This window comes from Macaca thibetana, chromosome 5 (genome assembly GCF_024542745.1).
Source record: "Macaca thibetana thibetana isolate TM-01 chromosome 5, ASM2454274v1, whole genome shotgun sequence".
Lineage (NCBI taxonomy): Eukaryota > Metazoa > Chordata > Mammalia > Primates > Cercopithecidae > Macaca > Macaca thibetana.
This window is the reverse complement of record NC_065582.1, coordinates 126,368,708-126,390,761: the sequence shown is the minus strand read 5'-3', so window position 1 is coordinate 126,390,761 and position 22,054 is coordinate 126,368,708. Positions and strand designations below refer to the sequence as shown.

The following is a 22,054-nucleotide window of genomic DNA, read 5'->3' as shown; positions in this document are numbered from 1 at the left end:
TTATATTTCATGAAGCGTCATCTGGCAGTTCTTACCAATCAAAAAAATATGTACTTCTGGCAGCCGCAGAAAGCCTCTGGGCGCTCACGCACTTGTTTAGGATACCTGTATTATCTAGCAATGCAATCAACTTTTCTTTTGAAATATTGGTTTCCTGTTACCTGTGGGCATAATCATGTATGCAAAAGTACTTAAAACAACAAGAACAAAATGTGATTTCAGGAAAGGCTCCAATTGGTGTGAAGAGAACTATACCAGCTCCAACAATGCTAGAAACCTATACGAGAGTTCAACAAACATAACTGCAAATTAGGAAGCAGCATAACCTGTTTCTAAAAGAAATATCCCTGAAACTGTAGTTGGTTATACCACCTTTTGTTACAGACTATGAGTTCTATTTCAAATCAAGATAACTTGTTAATTTAGTTGCAGGGAACAGTTAAATTTGTGAAAACATGGACATTTCATATTCCATTTTAGTGTTTGTTTCTTAGTTTTACTATGATAAGTGCTGTAAATAAAATTATTTGTAATAGTGTAACATTCACCTTTCTGTCATCCTGCTATTTAACATTTTTATGAGCAAATGAAATGGGCTACCATGTTCCAGAAACAACAATGCTTAAATCTGCATCCCAATGATTAAGCTACAGAGAACAGTAAAGCACCAACATAATGATAATAGCAATAATAATAATATTAAAATTCTCCATTAAGAGAAAATTAAGATGACATTTAGTTTGGATACATCCAATGAATAGAAAGATTCTAAGTTAATACGACATTCAAATTATTTCTTAATGTTCATCTAGTTGTAATTATTAAAGTGGCACTTTAAAGGCCAAAATATGCCATTACAGCTACTATATTTTACAACTACAGAAATTTTCACTTGCCCCAAATTACTATAAATAATTTATAAATATATCTTCCTGAGGCATTGAGTCTTTCTGCCTGGAATTTCAATTGCTTGTATTTTCTTGAAATTTGAAACCTCAAAACCCTAAAAACATATTCAAGTCAAGATAGGTTATCTTCTGCATCATGTCCAGCCAGCGAATTAGATTTACCAGAAAGGAGCCCTTTCACTATTCGAATATAAATGTGGTGTTAGAAATCACACAAGAACAAGCTTGTTGAACTCATTATAACTTGGGCAATCACTTACCACAGGAGTCATCATTTTAAAGTTAAAATAATAGTACTTGACTCACTTTAAATGTGTCTACATTTTGCATTTCTACTTTTGTAGGTTTTTTAAAACCTGTTGATTACTAAGTCAATTTCTCGATAATATATTTCCCAGGCAAATAACATTTGAATTATAAATTCAACCATCTTCTTTGCACCATTGCTGAGTATTTAAGAAGAAATCATTTACAAAAGATTAAATAAACCATCACAATTCTTTTTGTAGTTTCAGGAGGGAGATGTTTGGACTCCCTCCTAGGGAGATGTTTAGTTCTTTTTTTCCTTTCTTTTTTATTTTTATTTATTTATTTGTTTTTTTTTTGAGATGGAGTCTCACTCTGTTGCCCGGTCTGGAGTGCAGTGGCGCGATCTCGGCTCACTGCCAGCTCTGCCTGCCGAGTTCATGCCATTCTTCTGCTTCAGTCTCCTGAGTAGCTGGGACTACAGGTGCCCACCATCATGCCCCGATAATTTTTTGTATTTTTAGTAGAGACAGGGTTTCACCATGTTAGCCAGGATGGTCTCGATCTCCTGACCTTGTGATCCACCCACTTTGGTCTCTCAAAGTGCTGGGATTTAATACTTTATTTCTAAGACTGAGACACCAAGGTACAAAGATTATCTTTGTAAAAACTCTTAACTGTAGCTGGTGCAGTCCTTTGCACTTTACAGGTTTCCCCACACATCTCAATTCTTTCTTCAGTAACCCTGGCCCATACAAATCCAGTGCCTAACATCTAGTAAATACTTAATGAATCTGTCTTCAGAGAATAAGGAAATAAATAACAGGCATTATTTCTATTCTCACATGACAAATGACAAATTGAGGCTCAAAAGAATTAAGTGACTTGCCAAAGGACATTTCTAGAGTCAGGACTTCAATCCTGGCCAGGTGCAGTGGCTCATACCTGTAATCTCAGCACTTTCAGAGGCTGAGGGAGGAGGACTGCTTGAGCCCAGGAGTTTGAGACCAGCCTGGGCAACAGAGCAAGACCCTGACTCTACAAAAAATAAATTAGCTGGGCATGGTAGTCTGAGTTACTTGAGAGGCTCAGTAGGAGGATCACTTGAGCCTGGGAGGTCAAGGCTGCAATGAGCCATGATTATATCATGTCACCCCAGCCTGTGCTACAGACCCTGTCTCAAACAAAACAAAACAAACAAACAAAAAAAAGGACTTCAATTCTATATTTTCACATTCTAAATCATATATTGTTTCCTAGCTGTGTCCTCTTTGAGTTGTTGAAGTGATCTCAAAAGAATTCCCTTAATTATCTCCTAAAATCAAGCTTTAAATAAATTACCTTTATTAGAAAAAAACTAAATATTTAATAAACTGTGATTTTCACTCACATCTGGGCTGAGAGATGGAACTGCAGCCTCTCTGATAAACTGGGCCACTTAATATAGAAACCCATCTTCTGCTTTAGTTTATGGTGTATACTAGAAAGTAACTCTAAGTCATCAAACATGTTGCCTTTCCTCTGGGGTCCGTACTCATGGCTCCCACTTACAGTCTTTACAGGAAAGTCCACTCCCTTCACGTCTTCAAACCTCTCACCCAAAAGTCCTTTCTCTAAATCCTAAAGAATACGGGAGATGGATACTGTAAGGTGGTTTTTCTGATATCTTTATTCATTCTTAATATGCATTAAAGTAGGTTAGGGTGAGAAAGGAGAAGGAAATGAAAGGCTAAGAGCTCCACTATTACTTTTCCCTCAGGCCATGTTTTCGGGTTTTTAAATGTACTTATCTTTCTTCTTCTAGAAGTTTATTTTAGAAGAGAGAATATCTGAAAGTTTATTCTTCCCTCCCCTTTCTATCTTTTTTTCCTTGCTGTTTCACTAACTCAACCAAAATTTATTGCTGGTCATTGGCAGAGAATGGTGATCAGTTCATTGATTCTCTCTCTAGGTATATTCTGTCACTTTCATGGATTCAGTTGCATTCATTCACAAAATATTGAATGACTACTATATCCATGGCACTGGGCTGGGTGAGATGATATTTGTAAGACAAATAGATAAATCATGCATAGATTTTGACTTCAAGAAACTAAAGGGATCTAGGCAAAGTATATACATAACTGCAGTACTGGGTAGAGAGTGACAACTGCCATGAATGTGTGCATAAAGGGCTCTGAGAACTAAGGGATGGCATTTTTCATGGACAAGTTTCATTTGAAGTGAATCTTAAGTAACAAGTAGGATTTAGACACCCAGTGATAAGAGAAAGGACTTGGGGTTGGGGGTGGGATCTGAGGGAAGGCAGAGTGGAGTAGTAAAAGGAGTGGCTTCTGACTCACATCATCCCAATAGATTTTGTTGTGAATTCAAATTCCACCTTTTCTATCTATTTGGCCTTGGCTGAGGCTTTTTAATAATCAGGAGGGTCAATAATTTTCTCATCTATTAAGTGGAGATTGTCAATAATGAGCAAAGACAAAAAAAAAAAAAGGCACTTTGGGAGGCCAAGTCAGAAGAATCGCTTGATCCCAGGAGTTTGAGACCAGTTTAGGCAATACAGTGAGACCCCTCTCTACAAAAAATTAAAAACTTAGCTGGGCATGGTGGCACTCGCCTGCAGTCCCAGCTACTTGAGGTTGAGGTGGGAGGATTGCTTGAGCCTCAGAAATGGAGGCTGCAGTGAGCAGTGATCACACCACTGTACCCCAGCCTGGGAAACAGAGCGAGACCCTGTCAAAAAAAAAAAAAAAAAAAAAAAAAGAACAAAAGAGGAAAGTATTTAGCACATGCTAAGTTCTCAGTTAAGGATAGTTGTTACTACTGAGTAAGTGTAGAAAGACACACAGTGTGTATAATGGTCACCAAGGCCAGGAATTTAGGGTGACAGTATATGCGGACGAGTCCTAAATTCTTATCACTAACTATGAATTCTTAACCTCTTCCTAGACTGATACTACTTCAGAATTCTTATCTATGTATTATGTCATCACCTCAAACTTAACATATTTTAAACTGAACATATTATCACTACTCCAAAGTCAGCTCCCTTTCACAATTTCCTGTTAGTCAATGATAACAACTTCTGATCTCTAACTACAATTCTCGTAACTTGCTGAATACTGCCAAATTCTGATTTATCCACTCCTCTAATTTATTTTTGCATACTTATCCAGCTGTATCACTCTCCAAAACAAACCTTTCACTTTGTCTAATTGCAACTCTTGCTTTCATACATATATGCTAACTCATAATAATTTCTGTAACTTTATTATGTTCTTTAGGGTGCTCTTTATAGATACTTTACAGATACAGATGTGGTAGGAGAAGAAAACAATCTCTACGCTACTTCATAAGGCCGACATGTCTATCTTTCAAGGACATCAAATAACTATGAAGTTATGATTCCAATAAATTGACTTTACCTCTGTAATATGTTGACTCTGTCACCGAACCTTAGGTTCCTCTGAGCTCTCTCCCTGATCAGATCTTGATCTAGACCCATCGAGCCCAGTTTTAGCAAAGAATCCTGCTAAGTCAGTTTATAGAGAGTCCCTCACCCTTGCTATTTTATCTAGTTTCTGATCCCCTTCCCTTGATATCTAAGCATTTGGCCTGCTGTTACCAAGCATCCTGACAAGCCAGTTCAGTGAGAATCCCCCTGCCCTGAATATCTAAAGTTCCTCTTAGTAATTTTCCATCCACCAATCCCCTAGCTCTGCTCATTGGCTATAAATCCCTAGCTGTCCATGTTGTATTCAGAATTAGTTAGATCTCTTTCATCTACTGCAATGGTCTTCACATCTTCTTGACTGTTTTAAACAAGTGTCAGAGTAATTTTTCTTCTACAGCATTTTAATTAGTTTACAGGAAGTCTAAATTCTGAATGTTATTCCAAAGGAACTATTCCTGCACCTCTGCTGGGGTAGAGCTCAAAATTACAGTCTTCACATTTTCCACATACATGTATTTTAGTCACTTTGTTTTGGGAGTTAGGAACCCTTAAAAATTAAAGAGGCCCTTTCTGAATGTTTGCTTGGAAGCTTTAAATTTAAACTTCTGTCAGGGTTATCAGACAACAATTGGTCTGAATTGACTGTGGAATATGCTATATAACCTTTTCTTTCACATTTTAGAAACTTGTACATTTCTCCAGGATGTAGTAAGGAAATGGGTAAGAAATTTATATCTATCTGAAGAAAAAAAGAATATAGCTTTTCTTCAAATTGCTTTTATTATACAGTTGCAATGGTATTAATTATAAACATCTAGTCTATTTTCACACAAATAGTCACGAGTACACACTGATAAAGACATGCACTGGGTAAGAGTCATTATTGGTACATAAACATACTGGGATTTGGGCATGAAAACACAGTATCAATTAAACAGCTTTAGCAGTCTCAAAATAGACTTCAATGACATTCATATATATTTCCTAATTTAAATTGTGTTAGAAACGTTGTGTCTACTTTGAGGAACAAATGCTGTAACAGAAGAGGGAAGACATGTAGGCAAGAAGGCAGGAGATTTTTAGTTGTATACTAAGGTTTAGTTTTGGCACATTGAAAGTATCATGTTTTCCTATTAGATTTCTGAATTTGTGAACAAACATTAACAGCTGCTGTTCTTTAATATGACCTAATTCATACGATATTTGTGGGAAAATACAACTTTAGTTTTGTCTGCTTACTTATTTTTTGATTTTTCCATTATTTCTCAGTGAAGGTACTATCCAAATATTTTTTAGAAGAAGAAAGAAACCACATTTAAGCCTAAGACATTCTTCATGTATTTTTACTGTGGCAAGTAGTCATTCACAATGTGATATAATCATTACTCTTAGTAGTCACTCACAATGTGATAAAATCATTACCCTTCCAAATAGCATTGCATTTTTTGCCTTCCTGGAATATTTTCCTTTCCTTAAAGAGAACATCATTTCTCATTAGGATGGACTTATAGGATGCATTTGGGGGATAGTTGAGATCAATATTTTATTTTCAATATTCTATTTTTCTTGCAGTAAGCAAGCTCTTTTTCAGCATATGACATAGATCATAAAATATACTGAAAATGTGAGCATGCAAATAGCGAAACCTAAAGGGATTACATTTTATATGGGTACCCATTTGGCTGACAGGACATTTGTTGAAAACATATTATATGTAATATTTAATTGTGTCAAAAATATATTTATTTATTATGAGCCCTTTATTGTTTTAATGTTAAGAACAAATATCCTCAAAATAAACAATTGTTACTAAAATTTTCATTGGAATTGTTTTGGTTGTTTTCTTAAAACTCAAAATAAATTAGCAGGAAATGCATAAAATTATGTGAATCATTTGATTCACAATGATTTCACCCATGAAAAAATAAATACCATGTAGAAATAAATAGCTTTGTAGTAAAATATAAAGGTTTTACCCTTTGTCAAATAAACAAATAGCATGACTTCAGTTTGCTTCCTCCTTTCATGTGATCTAGTAAATGATTTGTTTAGCTGCCAGAAGGGTGTTCTTCAGAAGCATTGCCACTGTCATGGGTCCCACACCTCCTGGAACTGGAGTGATAAAGCCAGCTTTTTTCTTAACAGCTGATGAGGGAAAAAAAAACAAACAGAATATTCTTTATTTTAAAATTATCTGAGATTTTAATATTTTTAAACATGCTGAATATAGTGCTTCTTTCTTCGTTATATATTCAACTAATTTTTAGAATCAAGTAGGCTGTAATAAACAGACAAACACACACACACAAACAGCACGCTCACTTAGACGAAAAATTCTGTGGATGGTATCTAAGGTGGACAGAAAGACCACAATGGACCAACACTGTAGGTTCAAGCTCCATGCAGCTCAGTTTGTTTTATATAATGAAACCCATAATTGACCCAGTTACCTGTAATTCTAGTTAACTAATTCTAAAATACATGATACTGGTCACAAAAGGGACACTGAATATAGAAAGTTCAGCACATACCATTTATTAAGTAGAATTATTCCTGTTAAAACAATATCACAATGTATATGTGGATAATACATTTCAATTCAAGTCTAATAAGTATCATTAAATATACTTGAATTATGAACACATTCATAGTCCCCTTCAGAGGTATGGAAACTTATTCAGTGAATATAGATGGTCCCCAGCTTGCAATGGTTTCACTTAAAATTTTTTGATTTTTCAACTGTGCAAAAGCTATACAGATTCAGTGGGAATTATACTTCAAATTTTGAATTTTGCCCTTTCTCCCAGGTAGTGATATGTGATAGAATACTTCTCAAGATGCTGAGTAGTGGGAATAAGCCAAAGCTCCCAGTCAGCTATAAGATCAACCAATGATCAACCATGATCAACCAATACTCTATAATGTACTGCATTATGAGATTATTTGTCCAAATATAGGCTAATGTAAGTGTTCTGAGCATGTTTATGGTAGCCTAGACTAAGGTATGATGTTTGGTGTATTAAATGCATTTCTGACCTAATGATATTTTCAACTTAGGATTACCGGGATGTAATCCCATCATAAATCATGGAGAATCTGTATACTTAAAGAAAATGGCAGATAACTTTCAGCAAGTTATATTTAAGAATGTTTTCACACCCACAGTATGAAAGGTGAATGACTTACTGCATTCATTTACTTGATGGTATGGTGGTTTACTGTGTGTGTGTGAAATAAGAGCAATGAAGTTTTTCTAAATAACTTTTAGTAAAAAGTTAGCATAGACAGTATTTCTTTAATGTATAATCTGACATTATTAACCACATGCTATTTAGATGTATTGCCTTTTACAATTAGCTCATATAGGCTTCTGCATGAATCAAAATCAATAGATGTTGTCTATATCTTTAGTATTATTTTTGCACAACTTATGTCGTCCTTTTGAAAGATGATTTGTGGAATTTACCTTTACTTTATTTGAAGTGAACAGTACATTGGAATAATTTTTTAAATTAGAGGAGAAGCAAAGGAATAATATTGCTTTACTTGAAGAAAGGTCCAGTAAGCTTAAATATATCACAAATATATATAGTTAACATGTGTTATGAATTTTCTGATGGCATGTTAGAAAGAAAAGATAAGAATACTGTGATTTGGAAGGTAATATTTCAGTTTTTCAGACAGCCTCTCTATACAGAAAGCACAACCTTTCCATTGCCACATTTACATCTAATGCATTCTATTCTGTACAAACATTAGAATGGGTCAATAGTCATTCAACAAATAGCTATGAATTTTTAGTCCTTTCTTCCTTTGCTCTAACTGTTCCTTCTACTCGGATCATTATTCCATCTTATCCAAACAAGAAACTCATTATTTTTTGAAAGCCAATGAAACGTCACCTGTCTATAATTTTCCTGAAAAACTCATTCCTCCAGTGTTGAATCGAAAGTCCCACCATCTATATTTCCAATAATTTTATACCTACCTCCATTATGGAACTTAATACACTGTGCACTGTCTGTTCCCTTAACTAGACACCAGCATCTAGAAGGCAGAAGCCAAGTCACTGTGGTGGTTGTTTTTAATTCTTAGAAGGTGCACAGCTTAGGCACTCAGCAGATTTTGAGAAAGTGAACCTAAATTGCCCTTACTTAAAATCTAAAATCAATTGGCAGAAATGTGCTTTTGACTGGATGTAAACGATATCAATTTAGTTTAAGCTAATTTACTGAAAAACTCGAGCTACTCATTTTGCTTTAGGGTGATAAACTGCATTTTCTACTTTTCAATAAGCTGACTTAATGGCCTGAGAAATGCCTTCCAGGACCTTTTCTCAAGCATTGGAGAAGCAATGCCTTTAAAACTTGGCAGGTCTTTAGAAGAAACATTTATACTCCTCCCCCTCCTCCTCCTCCTCCCCCCCTCCTCCTCCTCCTCCCCCCCTCCCCCTCCCCCCCTCCCCTCCCCCTCCTCCCCCCTCCTCCCTCCTCCTCCCTCCTCCTCCTCCTCCCCCCCCCTCCTCCTCCTTACCATACTACTACTATTTATACTACTACTACCATTTATACTAATAGAACATAAAGTCATATATTTGTAAAGCACTAACTCTGAAATATTCATATATAAAAATAAAATTCTGCTAAATAATATGGGAAAGTAAAAATCAAGTACAAATTGAATCTTCAATGGAAAACAAAATGATTTATTTCAAAATTTAAAAGTGGCATACAATTTATTATATCAGAAAATCTATTGTGGGTATAAAATTATTTTTATATAGTTTGGTTTCTAACTTCGAAAGGTAAAGTGGCTTTGATATTATTTGTCTATGAAAAAATAGTAAAACACATAGCTACTATCAATTGAATACCTATTAATTACTTGCCAAGAATTATACACATTGTTTTAATAATTAATATTTAATTATTTCCTTTTAATAGATGAGGAAACTGTGGCTCAGTGAAGTTACAGTGACTTATCACTCTCCTATATGGTAGAGACATTATTCACAGCCAGGTTTGAAATAATCTATAATTCCATACTTTCACCCCATTCCAATGCAACTATATTATCATGACCTGAACAAGTAGAAAAGTCCAAAGAATGGCTCAAGTGCCAGAAATTAACTCAGTTTTCTCAAAGTGTTAGCAGGATATTCTGGAAAAAAGAAATGAAGAGGAAAAGGTTCTAATATATTAATTTTCCAACATTTTGACTATGAGTTCCCATAGCTCATCATCTCTGAACTACATATTACACTTTAAATTACACAGCTGGCTTAGCAGTTGGAGTCACTTTATTCCTGGTGTCAGATCAGATAAACCACTGGTCTGCTCAGGCATCATTATCCTCCTCCTCCCAATTATGTTTTTCAGACAACATGCTTACTACTGCATTCTTTTGCTCAAAAAGTGAGGTTTGAGTAGAGGAGGAGGGAATGTGAATGAGATACTGCATGAAATAATATCTGCCTGAAATTTTTTTAGCTCAGTGTCTGCATTTTTGCATACTTTGCTGGTGGAAACCAACACACATTCACCGTGTCCTGCCTATCAGTTTTCATAGAATTAGACTATGTAAGGCGTAATAGGTCTTCACCTGACCTGGGCTAGGGCTTCTCTGAACATTAATAAACATTTAGTAGCATCAATAGAGACCTGAAAATTATTCACGAGGCAGAAGATTATAATATCATTGTAAACACACTTTGTTATTCAAATACTTGCTTTAATCTTTTTTTTTTTTGTTTTTGAAATAAAGTATATGGATATGAAGATTAAACCCTGTACATGCTCATGAGAGACAGAGTGATTAATCTGACTTTAGAAAACACATATTAGGTTTCTATTCCTTTTGATTTGACTTTCATGAGTATCTATGTCTGAGAAAGAAATAATAAGCTTATCTGCTGCTGGCTAGTGTTAATATATTCTTTGTCTATTTACATAAGGATCAGGATACAGAAGTAAGTGATCTCTCAAGAAATGTGGGGAGTTATTGGCAAGTGCCAGTGGATACAGATGTCAATGCTTAACAAAAATTGTCTACTCTAATGATTTTGCATAATATCTCAGGGCAATCCTAAGCAACACATTTATGAAATACTGAAGGTGGCTTATGTGCTAAAATTAGTCATGTGAGAAAGAATTACATTTTATTCATATTCGATGCTCTGAAAAGCATTTTCCCCAATCATGTCTGAAAGAGAGCAAGGTAACAAGCATTACATCACCAGAATAACCTCTCATTGGCTATTCTTTCCCTGAGGGCAGACAAAGGTTTGCACTTAGTTGAAGATGATGCTTTTAAATATTAATCCTATTATGTGTAGAGAAAAGGTGTTCTACCTGCTCCATTAAAGAAAAATATAGAAGCATTATAGGACACTAATTTCCTTCAGCGACTTAATTTACTGTGGGTGTAGGTGTGAGGGCATATGTGTGTCTGTTTAAGGGAATTCCAGAAGTTCAGTATATATGGGAATCAGGTACGAGATCTTGATTGATATCAGCCCTTTCCTATGAGATTAATGAACACATATGGTAAAACCAGGCTTAGATTCAATTTCATAAAATCAACGTGATTTTAGACCTACTGAAACTATTTGACAATTGAGACAAATAAACAATCACCAAATCCTGTTGTCCACATTAAACTTGCTCTGGAGAATGAGACTTAGATGAAAATGACATGGAAATGTTTAAAGTAAGTTCCTGAAAATAAGAATGTTTTATTATTCTTATAATAAATATAAATAATTATCATAATAATTTATTTGGATGATCTCTTTGCAAACTTTAGACTCTGTAAAGTAATTCCATAGATTTCCTTGAAAGTGCTATAACTTTGTCAGCAAGATTAAGAACGTTAGGGTGTGTGTTCAGTTGTAGAGAAATAAAAGAGATTTAAAATCATCCATTTGGGATGTAAGATTTGCCTTTGTATATACTATTCTCTTTGTCTAACATGCCCTTCTTTCACTTTTCCAGTTGATGAATATTTATTCTTCCTTCTCAGATCCAGGGTAAATGTCACTTTCTTTGTGGAGCCTGTTAACTCCCCAGGCTAAGTTAACTGTTCATTCATGTATCAGTGAGACTTAGTAGAGTGATTTTCAATTTGCATTCATAGAGCATATTGGAATCTCTTGTGAGATTAAGTCATACTGCATATGCCTCCTCCTACCCCAATATTGCACATTGTCAGTATGCACCACTGAGAATTAATGTTTGAAGTGAGAGGTATTTCTAATAGTGGGAAGGGAATGTTATACATATAAATGGGATGGAGAAAATTTAAAATCTGGTTGGAATTCACTGCGGTACTATGGCTACTTTACATGATGGCCTCAGGTTCCCAGGAAAGTACCAGTCAAACCCCAATGTGCAAATGGTTTTCACACTTCTGCTTACATAAGAGTTGTTAATGTGCCATCGACCAAGGCAGGGCACATGATCAAGTTGAAATTCAAAGACTTGGAGTAAGAACAGTGGCCAAGTCACCCAGCAAAGGGGGCATACACATGGGGACAAAATAAATGTATGGCCATTTTTTATAATCTACTATAGTAGCCTCTTGGCTCCCAGTCCACCATGTCAGCCATATAATTTGCTGCCAGTGTTATTCTTTAAAACACAGATTTGATTATCTTAGCTTATAAACATTTGATGGATCTTCACTGTCTCTAGGATAAAATATAAATTCTTTGTTATGGCAATCAAGGTCTTTTATCTTCTGACCCAACATCTTTATTTTGTATCATTTTCTAGCCCTATATTCAATTAGTCACTGTTCCCACACATGCCATAAACTGGACCAGATAGATTCATAACAAATATTCCTTGAGCAAGATTCATAACAAATATTCCTTGAGCAAGACATAGTTACTGCCTTGTGGAGCTTTTAGCCTAGTTGGGAAAATGGACATTAAAAAGGCAATTGCCTAAATAATAATTGAGCTACGGCAGTGATGTGTGCTACACATGAAATGTGTGCTGCACTGTGAAGGTGTCAAGAGGATCTGGGTCTGAACAGCACTGTGTATTCATGTGGCATATCCATGCCAAGTTTTTCCATGGGAAGAGAGAGGTGTAGAATAGACAAGTGTTCTGTGTAGGGGAGACAATGTGATAAAGGTGGCAAGAAGCTTCCCTCAGGTAGAAAGCAGCCTGAACTCTCGGAAACACTGTAAGAAGGCCAGTATAGCTGAGATGTAGGAGTAAAGCAGAGTTGCAGGAGATGACATGGAAGAGATAGGCAGTGTCTGGTTATGTAGAGACTCATAGAAAATATCAAGCATTTTGCATATTAACTTAAGAGCAATGGTTAAAGTATTTTTAACATTTGGAAAAACATATTTTGAGGCAGCATAAAATTAAATGAAGAAACTGTTCTGTGTTTGCACATTTCTCTAATGAAGTGAGTTTAATATCTGGGGTGAAAGGAAAGGAGATAAACACAAAAATTACAAAATAAATTGAGATTCTAAGGTGGGAATAAATTCAGGCTTTTGTAGGAGTACCTCAAAGAGAAAATATAAATCAGATATGGGGATCAGAGAAATATTGTAAAGTTGCAGAAAAGCTGCAAGATTAATGGACACCTGAGCAGGGAAGAAAGGGAGAGAGAAAGCAATGCAGACACAGGGAAGAGTAAAAGCAAAAGTGGGCTGGATTTGACAATAAATCTAATATAATGGAGGAGGTAAAATGAGTTCATTATGACCAAAGCACATGATGAAAACAGCGAGAAGAGAGAGAGAAGCCTGGGGAGGTGGTCATGGGCACATGGGGTCAAGAAACTTAGGTTGGGTGATGGTAGCTGTAGTTACTGTGTTCAGGGTGAATAAGCTTTTTAAAGAGTCTTTCATGAATAATCTTGGCTATTTACATATTTAGGAGTGATCTTTTGTAATATGAAAAACTTGTGAGAAAAATGTATACTACTAAATAATTTTAGAAGAAAGTAGTAAAGGAGAAATTCATCTTGCATTTTCATAAAGTTTCAGGCTATTGCATGCCACTAAATCATTACTCAAGAAATCCTCTTTCAGCCTGGCATGCATGTCTAATCTGTGTTCTCTCTTCTCCCCTATGTGGCTGATGACTTCCCCCTCTACGTTATTGGCTTCAGATTTCTAAAAGGAAGAACTAAGACTTGGCTTGACATCATTTACATTATTCTTACTTGAAGACAACCATTTTTCAACGTCAGTATAAGAACAATAGGTACAGGGCAGAGGCTCTTTCATACTTAAAATTTGAGGTGATGATAGAGATAATGGAATAAATTAATCATCCAGTTTTTATGAACGCCTCCAAAAAAATCCAAGGGTGGCATAGATGACAGGGTGCATAAAATTTACTCATGAAGGATACTAATAGCAACATAAAGGACACTAAAATGCCCTTTAAAATCTTAAGTAAGAATAAAATAGAAAGTATGTGGTCATGAATCTTTTGGCACCATCAATCCATCCTTCACGACAGGGTGTTTCCAGCTAGTGTGTTCTGTCATTGCTTCATTTGGAAACTTTATGTTCTCAGGTTCCCAGGGTCAAGAACCGAACAATTCAGATTCTTATTTAAGATACTTTGTTGGAATACTCTCTAATTCCTTGGCAAATAGTAAATTTCTACTTCAGTAGATTATACATACTCCAAAGATCCCAAATAATGGCATTTCCAGATGTATCTAAACAGAATTAATTTTGCTAGTATATTTTTGAAATTGTATATTCTGGCAAAGTTAAAGAATACATTTGTGCTCTATAAATTTATTTTTGGAGTGGAGAAAGAAGAACTGATGTCTCATGTTCCTATAGTATTGTTTTATTTGTCTTTCTATTTTGTCTGATCCACTGTCTCTTTTAAAGAAGTACTCTATGGCCCATGTCAGTTCTCCACAATGCTATAATTATTTTTTAAAATCAACACCCTCCCCCAAAAAGAAGATAGATGATTCTTTATCTGTGGCAAGGCAGCAGAACAAAAATTTCTTGCTTCTCTCATGTGAATTTCATCTTCCTGGTATACATATGTAATTGTCTAAATTAAATGCTTGAAGAATTTTCCCATGCTTCTAAATGCAAGCCACTTAAGCGTAGCCTCTCAAACATCCACTCTAATGAAGGGGAGACAAGCTTCAGGAAAATGAAGTACAGGAATAACAACCAGAAAAACCTGAATGACATAGGACGGGAGAAATAGTATGACTCAGGAGATAATACAGAAAACACTCCACTTTCTCATATGGTTGATAGAAAAATGACACTTAAAAGCATGGTGAACCAGAAAGCAAAGGGCTCCTCAACAAGTCAGTAGTTTGCCACTAAACTTGGAAGGTAACCAGGAATCAAGTGCTCCAGAGGGAATTTACTATATTTCTTCTTACATTCATCTGGTTGCTGAATCTTTAGGCTTCTACAAGTTTTTTAAATATATTGAGATGTTCATTATCATGGCATCCTGTGGTCAGCAATGAAATAGAGAGGATTATTGCCCTAATGTGGTAGAAATGTATGAGACTGATCTATATTTCTGTACAAATTGTGTTGACTTCATTACCTTGGTAAGCTGTACCTACAAGGACTTCTCTCAACTATTTACTTTGCAACTTGTATTTGTAGGGTGGCTAAGTTTTATTTTCCTTTATATTAAGTTAAATATATATCTGGTAATATATGTTATAGATGTATACCATCATTCTCAGCAAACTAACACAGGAACAGAAAACTAAACACTGCATGTTCTCACTCATAAGTGGGAGTTGAACAATGAGAACACATGGACACAGGGAGGGGAATATCACATACTGGGGCCTGTTGGCAGGTGGAGGGCAAGAGGAGGGATAGCATTTGGAGAAATACTTAATGTAGACAACGGGTTGATGGGTGCATCCAGCCACCATGGCGCGTGTATATCTATGTAACAAACCTGCACTTTCTGCACATGTACCCCAGAGCTTAAAGTATAATAATTTAAAAACCTATTCAAAAAAACCATAAAAAAAGAAAAAACATACCACTCACACCACTTAGAAAAAAAATACCACTCATACCACTTAGAAGACAATTAGTGGAACCAAATAGCAAGTCAGTCACCTGGAGAGAGTTTGAAATTGCTTTCTGTGAACTCTAGCTATGACATATCAGTGAAACCTTCTTTCTCACCATGGATGCTGCCAGCTGTCATTGTCAGATTCTATTTTAGTAGGCAGGAGTAACAATACTGCCTTGATATTTCTGGTAGTTCTATTGAGAGCTGGGAAAATTACTAAAAATATCTCCCTTTCATGATGTCTTTAAAAATACAAGATCATCATACACTCTTGTCATCCTCTCCAATCCTTTCCTCTACCCCCAATCCCTTTTTCCTCAAGTCACTGAACATTCGTATCAGAGTGGCAAATCTGTAAACTAGATAAAGCTTTCTGGAGTATCTTCCAAATCTCTTGGCAGGGCCTTAATTTCTATAGTCTGCCATAATCAACCCAAGATAGGAGAAGATAAAAATCTCCCTTCCGTAGGTATTTGGTCTTAATATGGATCACTGAGAAACAACTATTAAAAACAAACAAACAAACAAACAAACAACAACAAAAAAAACTCATCACAGTTCAAGCAAAGAAGAAAAACTTGCAGAGGTATTAGTCACCTCTCTTGTTCCTATGAAAGTATTTTTTGTGTCTCAACTTTAACTCTTCTCTACAAAGGTAGATGATCCAATGTCAAGGACATTCTACTAAATAGAGGTCTCTAGAAGTTGACTTGATTTCAAAGCCCTAGACTTCACAGTAAATATTCTGTCCATGTTGTAAGCCACAATGGAGGCAGCTGGCTTACTGATGATAGGAATCTCATAGTGACCATCAGTGGTTCTACCTGTTTCGTGAAATGATCTGTGTGGATTCTATGATCATAGTGTTAATAATAATCTCCCAGAGGGGCTTTTACAGTGTTCATCAACTTTTCTAAATGATTGGAACAAGTTACCTCTGGGTTAAAGTATAAGATCTTCTCTTATAGTAAAAGCTAGAGCTTTGAACTACTTTATAATTATCTACCACAAAATGTAGATGTTTTGAGTCAGACTGATTAGCCATATCATCAAACTAAATGATTGACACTGAAAACTGAGGTGGTTGGGAGTCACTTTAATTTGGTTCTTTGTAATCACAGATTAATAGTTTTGTGAAAGTGATACAATTAAAAACCATCCTTGTTTACTTAGAAACTGATTATATACACGTACTTTCCCATGTTGTAGAACACACAATTGGGAGTAAGCAGTGCCTAAACTACTTTCCAAATAAGCTTACTTTGCATAATCTGGAAAACATAAATTCCGGGTGTACACCCGGAATTATTTGTTGTGTGCACGATACACCAGGACCTCAAATAGTGCCTAGTATGAAGCAGCACTCACAAAATATGTGCTGAGTAAATCAATGAAGAATCAATGGATGTATCATTAATGAATATGTGTTGTTGAATTAATGATGTATTTGCTGTTGCTCTGCAAGAAAGCTTTTGTTCCCATTAAGTTAACTTGAGGGGAGTATTTCTGTAATGTAAGAATGATACCATAGGTTTTTAAATACAGAGAATGTTCATACAGATAACCAGTGGCCTGAATAAGAAGGCTGAAATCTGGTGTGGGACAGAGATATAAAAGAAATGGGCCAGACACGATGGCTCACGCCTGTAATTCCAGCACTTTGGGAGGCCGAGGAGGGCAGATCACGAGGTTAGGAGATCAAGACCATCCTGGCCAACATGGTGAAACCCTGTCTCTACTAAAAATGCAAAAATTAGCTGGGTGTGGTAAGTGTATCTGTAGTCCCAGCTACTCAAGAGGCTGAGGCAGGAGAATTGTTCCCACCCGGGAGGTGGAGGCTGCAGTGAGCTGAGATTGCACCACTGCACTCCGGCCTGGGTGACAGAGTGAGACTCCATCTCAAAAATAAATAAATAAATAAATAAATAAATAAATAAAGGAAAAATAAACGTAAGATAGGAAGCTAACCTTACAGAGGCATCCAATCTAGTTAGGAATAACTAAGTAAAAGTGAAAGGATAGGATTAAGAGCAAGATGAGTAAGGCAAATGAAACCTGTAAGGAGAGTCTGGAAAAGATGGGAATAAGCATGAGTGCTTTAAAGTTGATTCATATAAGAGTTGGGCAAAGAACAGACTACACTGGAAGAGAGTTTAGGCCAGAAAAGTAATGGGATGGTGGTAATTGAAGTGTGAAGTTGTATACTTCTGGGTTAGTAGTTTAGTGGGAATGGAGAGAAAACGTGAGCAATGTGTGCTCACTTGTACACACACACACACACACACACACAGTTTTTCACCAGGCATTATGCTTGGCAATTCACCTACATTAACTAGCTTATGTAAGGTGATTATTTCATTTAATCTTCACAACAACTTTATAAGATAGAATTATCACAATTTTTCAGATGATATAATTGAGTCTCAGAGTGGTGAAATGATTTACCTAAGATCACAATTGTTTTAAGCAGTAGAGTTGGGATTCAAATCCAAGTTAGCTTGACTCCAAAGCATAGTCTTTTATGAAAGGTTGAACATAATACAAAAAGAGCAGGGAGTAAAAGATGAATCCAGACTTTCAAATGCAGAGCATTAAAAGAAAACATAAACGGAAAGCTGCTTACAAAGCACTCCAGCGGTTTTCACCCCATCTCTAGTAATTTCTTAGGAGAATGATACTGAGCTTCTATTTAATTCCAAACCCTTTCCTGACCTTATGTTTGACTATTGGGTTGGAATTTTGAGGAATGGTTTGGCCAGATGGAGTCTCAAATTAAAAGGTCCCTTTATAGGGGAGATTTCCTGCCTGATGGAGATTCTTTTGAAAAATTCAAAGTAAGGCACCAGATATTTGGGGAAAATTCACAATTGTATACAATATCATACTTCCCTTTTTCAACAGACCACGTTGGGCCTCCTATTGAGCACATAAAGCCTTTTATAATGTTTCCTCCTTTCCTTTGATTCTCTGTTCCCTCTACCAAGAAAGAGCCCCTTCCTCTCTTTTGCCCATTCTCTACCCTAAATACGCATACTTGAGTAAAATTCATCTCAAGAGGATTCCAGAACTGGCGCCTCCACTCTTGCTTATTCCAAAATCCTTTGAGTCATACTTGATTGATTCTTCTCTTTCCCTCATATCTAATTGTTTAACCAATCATTTCAACTCTCCTTTAAAATTATATCTACCATCTAACCACCGCTTAACATCTTCACCCATTATAAGCTGCTCCATGCCCCATCATTTCTTACTTGGATAATTACAATAGCTTCTTAACAGCTATCCCTATTTATACCCTTAACCTCTATACAGCCTATGTGTCATTCAGTAGCCACAGTGCATTGTTAAAATACAAGCCAAATGTCATTTCTTTGCCCCAAATCCTCCAATGGATTTTCACTGCCTTAGAGTAAAATCCAAATATACTTCCTTGGTCTATAAGACGGGATTGCTGCTACCTCTTTGACTTTATTCTCTATCACTCGCTTCCTTACTTACTGTTTCAGTTACAATGGCCCCCTTGCAGCTCATAAAAACCACCAAGCAGGCCCTCCTCAGGGTCTTTGCATTTGCTTCTCCACTTGCCTGGAATGCTGCTCCCTCACCTGTCCACATGACTCCCTTCTTTGTTTGTTCAGGTTAGCATAAGCCTTCCCTGACCACCCTTTCTAAGAAACTCAATGCCATCATTCTCTAGCCCTCTTAGTTTGTTTTATTTTTGTATCACTAAGACACTGCCTTGTTACATAGATATGTATGTATTTGTTTATTATCTGTCTCCTCTAACCAAAATGGAAGCTACTGGTGGGTAAGTACTTTGTCTCTTTAGGTCACTGTTGTATCCCAAGTGACTATAAAAATGCCTGACACATAGCAAATGCTTAATAGCATTGAACAACTAAATGAATGAACCAAATTTGAAGCATCTGAAGGGCTACCCTAAAAACAGTAATAATTAAGAGACTGAAAATAATCCAGTGAAGATAGAGATATAAAAAATGAAAGTCACAAAGGGACCTGACACAACTGTCAAAATTGTATAACATGGTCAAAAAGTATCAAATCTCTATCAATGATTGAATAATAAACAGTTTAGTTAGAATTAAAGACATTTAGGTGAGGTTGTAATACTTGCACAAATTTTATTGCAAATCTGTGTATCTAAGATCTATGGAAAGCTCAGGGTAAGATTTGAGCCAAGATATAACTTCAGTGACACCAGGATTTCACCATAACCCCAGAAAAAAGTTAGTAAGTGGAGTATGCTTTGAAACCAATTAGAAAGCAATCATACAATGATGAGATAGTTCCCTGAGGTTTTCAGAACAAAATGAATTCAGATAGGTAAGCTGAATGATATGTGGATATTATAATAAAAAAGATAAATAAATATCTTTCTTTTCTATCCTAAGTAAGAGATTAGTCTTCAAGTTCTTATGTAAATGGTAGATTATTATTTACCAAAGTATAGCCTCCCATTCAGCGACTATGGATTCCACATCCCTTGTACTCCACACATGACTACATTCGGGTCTGTAGAAAGCTAGCAGATGTGATGCATGTACCTTCTAGTTGAACTTTATTAAAGATGGATTTTCTTGTTCTGGGCTCTCTCTTTCACTTTTCCTTAGAAGATAACATAAATGAAGAGGCAATTCAACTTCAACCACGTGGATAAGGACAACACTCAGGTGGAACGATGTTATGGGATGAATTGTATCCCCTCTAAATTCAGATGTTGAAGTCTTAACCCCAGTACCTCAGAATGTGACTGTTTCCAGAGACATGGTCTTTAAAAATAAAATTAAGTTAAAATGAGGTCATTAGCATGGGGTCTAATCCAACCTTCTAAGAAGAGGAAACTTGGACATAGACACACACAGAGGGAAGACAATGAGAAGACACAGGGAGAAAATGGCCATCTACCTGGCAAGGTTGCCTCAGAAGAAACAACCCTACGAATCCCCTGATCCTGGACTTTCAGCCTCTAGAATTTTAAGAAGTAAATTTCTGTTGTATAAACCATTCTGTCTGTGGTACTTTGTTATGGCAGCTATGGCAAACTAATAGAAACAGTAGGATAGGAGAAAACAGTATCCCTGAATGATGCATAGCTGCCTAACTCCATTGTCTGCCTCCCTAATTCAGACTTTCGTGGGAAATAGCAAAATTATCTTTTTTTTCAGACACAGTCTCACTGTGTCACCTAGGCTAGAGTGCAGTGGCACGATCTTGGCTCACTGCAACCTCTGCCTCCCGGGTTTAAGCAATTCTCCTTTATCAGCCTCTTGAGTAGCTGGGATTACAGGAGTGCACCACCACATCCAGCGAATTTTTGTATTTTTAGTAGAGGCGGGGTTTCACCACATTGGCCAGACTGGTCCCCAACTCCTGCACTCAAGTGATCCACCTGCCTCCGTCTCCCAAAGTGTTGGGATTACAGGTGTGAGCCACCATGCCTGGCTAGCCAAATTATCTTGGCTATGCATTTTGGTTTCCCTTTGTTACAGCCCTTCACCTATACTCAAGTATAATACTTAAAAGGAAAAAAAAGGAAACAACCTAAGAGTTTAACAATAGAGAAAGGGTGAACCAAATAATGATATATTCACTGAACATAACCATAAATCAGAACCTCAGCAAGGCAAATCAGTAAAACAAGTTTAAGTGCATAAGTCATATATATTCCTCAAACTATATAGTTGATGCATACATAAAATATCTGGAAGCAACTTTAGTACAAAATATAATGATAATGTCAGTTGCGTTAGAGGAGTAGACATTCTTTTCCATAAAGTGTGACTTCTTTACTTTTGTAATTTAAACCAGTGTCATCAACAATATAATGTACCTTTACATTAGACTTACCACCTTTACAAAGACTTATCACTTTAAATCTTACTATCCAATTATGTTAAGACAGTAGAGAGACGAAAGTCACTCTTAGACATTAATCTCATCTATTTTGATTTTAACAAAAATGCCTACATGCCATTTCTCTTTCCTATCTTTTTGCTTTCTTTACAACACCAATTCTTTCTTGTCTTATTTTATTCCTTGTTTTAGTATAAACCAATGAGTGGAAAAGCATTGTCAGAGTTGGAAGACAGGGAGGAGAGATGGCAGACAACAGGGAATAGACACTCCAGTTCTTCTTATTCCACCTCAATCCCTGTAGGAAGCATCATAAAATTGAAGCAAAGCTACTAAAGCTTCAAAAGTGTAGAGAAATGTCTTTGTGTTAGTTATGAGAAATAAATGAGGCCCGAGAATTCACCTATAAGAGCACGGTTAATTGAATTAACAGCATGGAAGTAATTAATTAGACTGTTCAGCTGAACAAATCCATTTGATGAATTAAGAACAGTACAATTACGAGTTTTTGA

At 36.1% G+C, this 22,054-nt stretch overlaps 1 protein-coding gene across 5 annotated transcripts in view; it reads right to left on the bottom strand.

Moving 5' to 3' along the window:
• Nucleotides 1-79: 79 nt before the first annotated feature.
• MTHFD2L (methylenetetrahydrofolate dehydrogenase (NADP+ dependent) 2 like) overlaps nt 80-22,054 on the bottom strand; it is a 147,430-nt gene continuing 125,455 nt past the window's right edge. For 3 of the 5 annotated variants that reach the window (XM_050790953.1, XM_050790948.1, XM_050790950.1), the window contains one exon: nt 5,370-6,753. In XM_050790953.1, the coding sequence (XP_050646910.1) occupies nt 6,641-6,753 (113 nt within the window). In that variant the 3' untranslated portion in view covers nt 5,370-6,640. Of the gene's footprint in view, nt 162-5,369; nt 6,754-9,498; nt 20,459-22,054 lie in introns of those variants that run through there. The other 2 variants (XR_007725753.1, XM_050790949.1) reach the window with 2 other exon arrangements.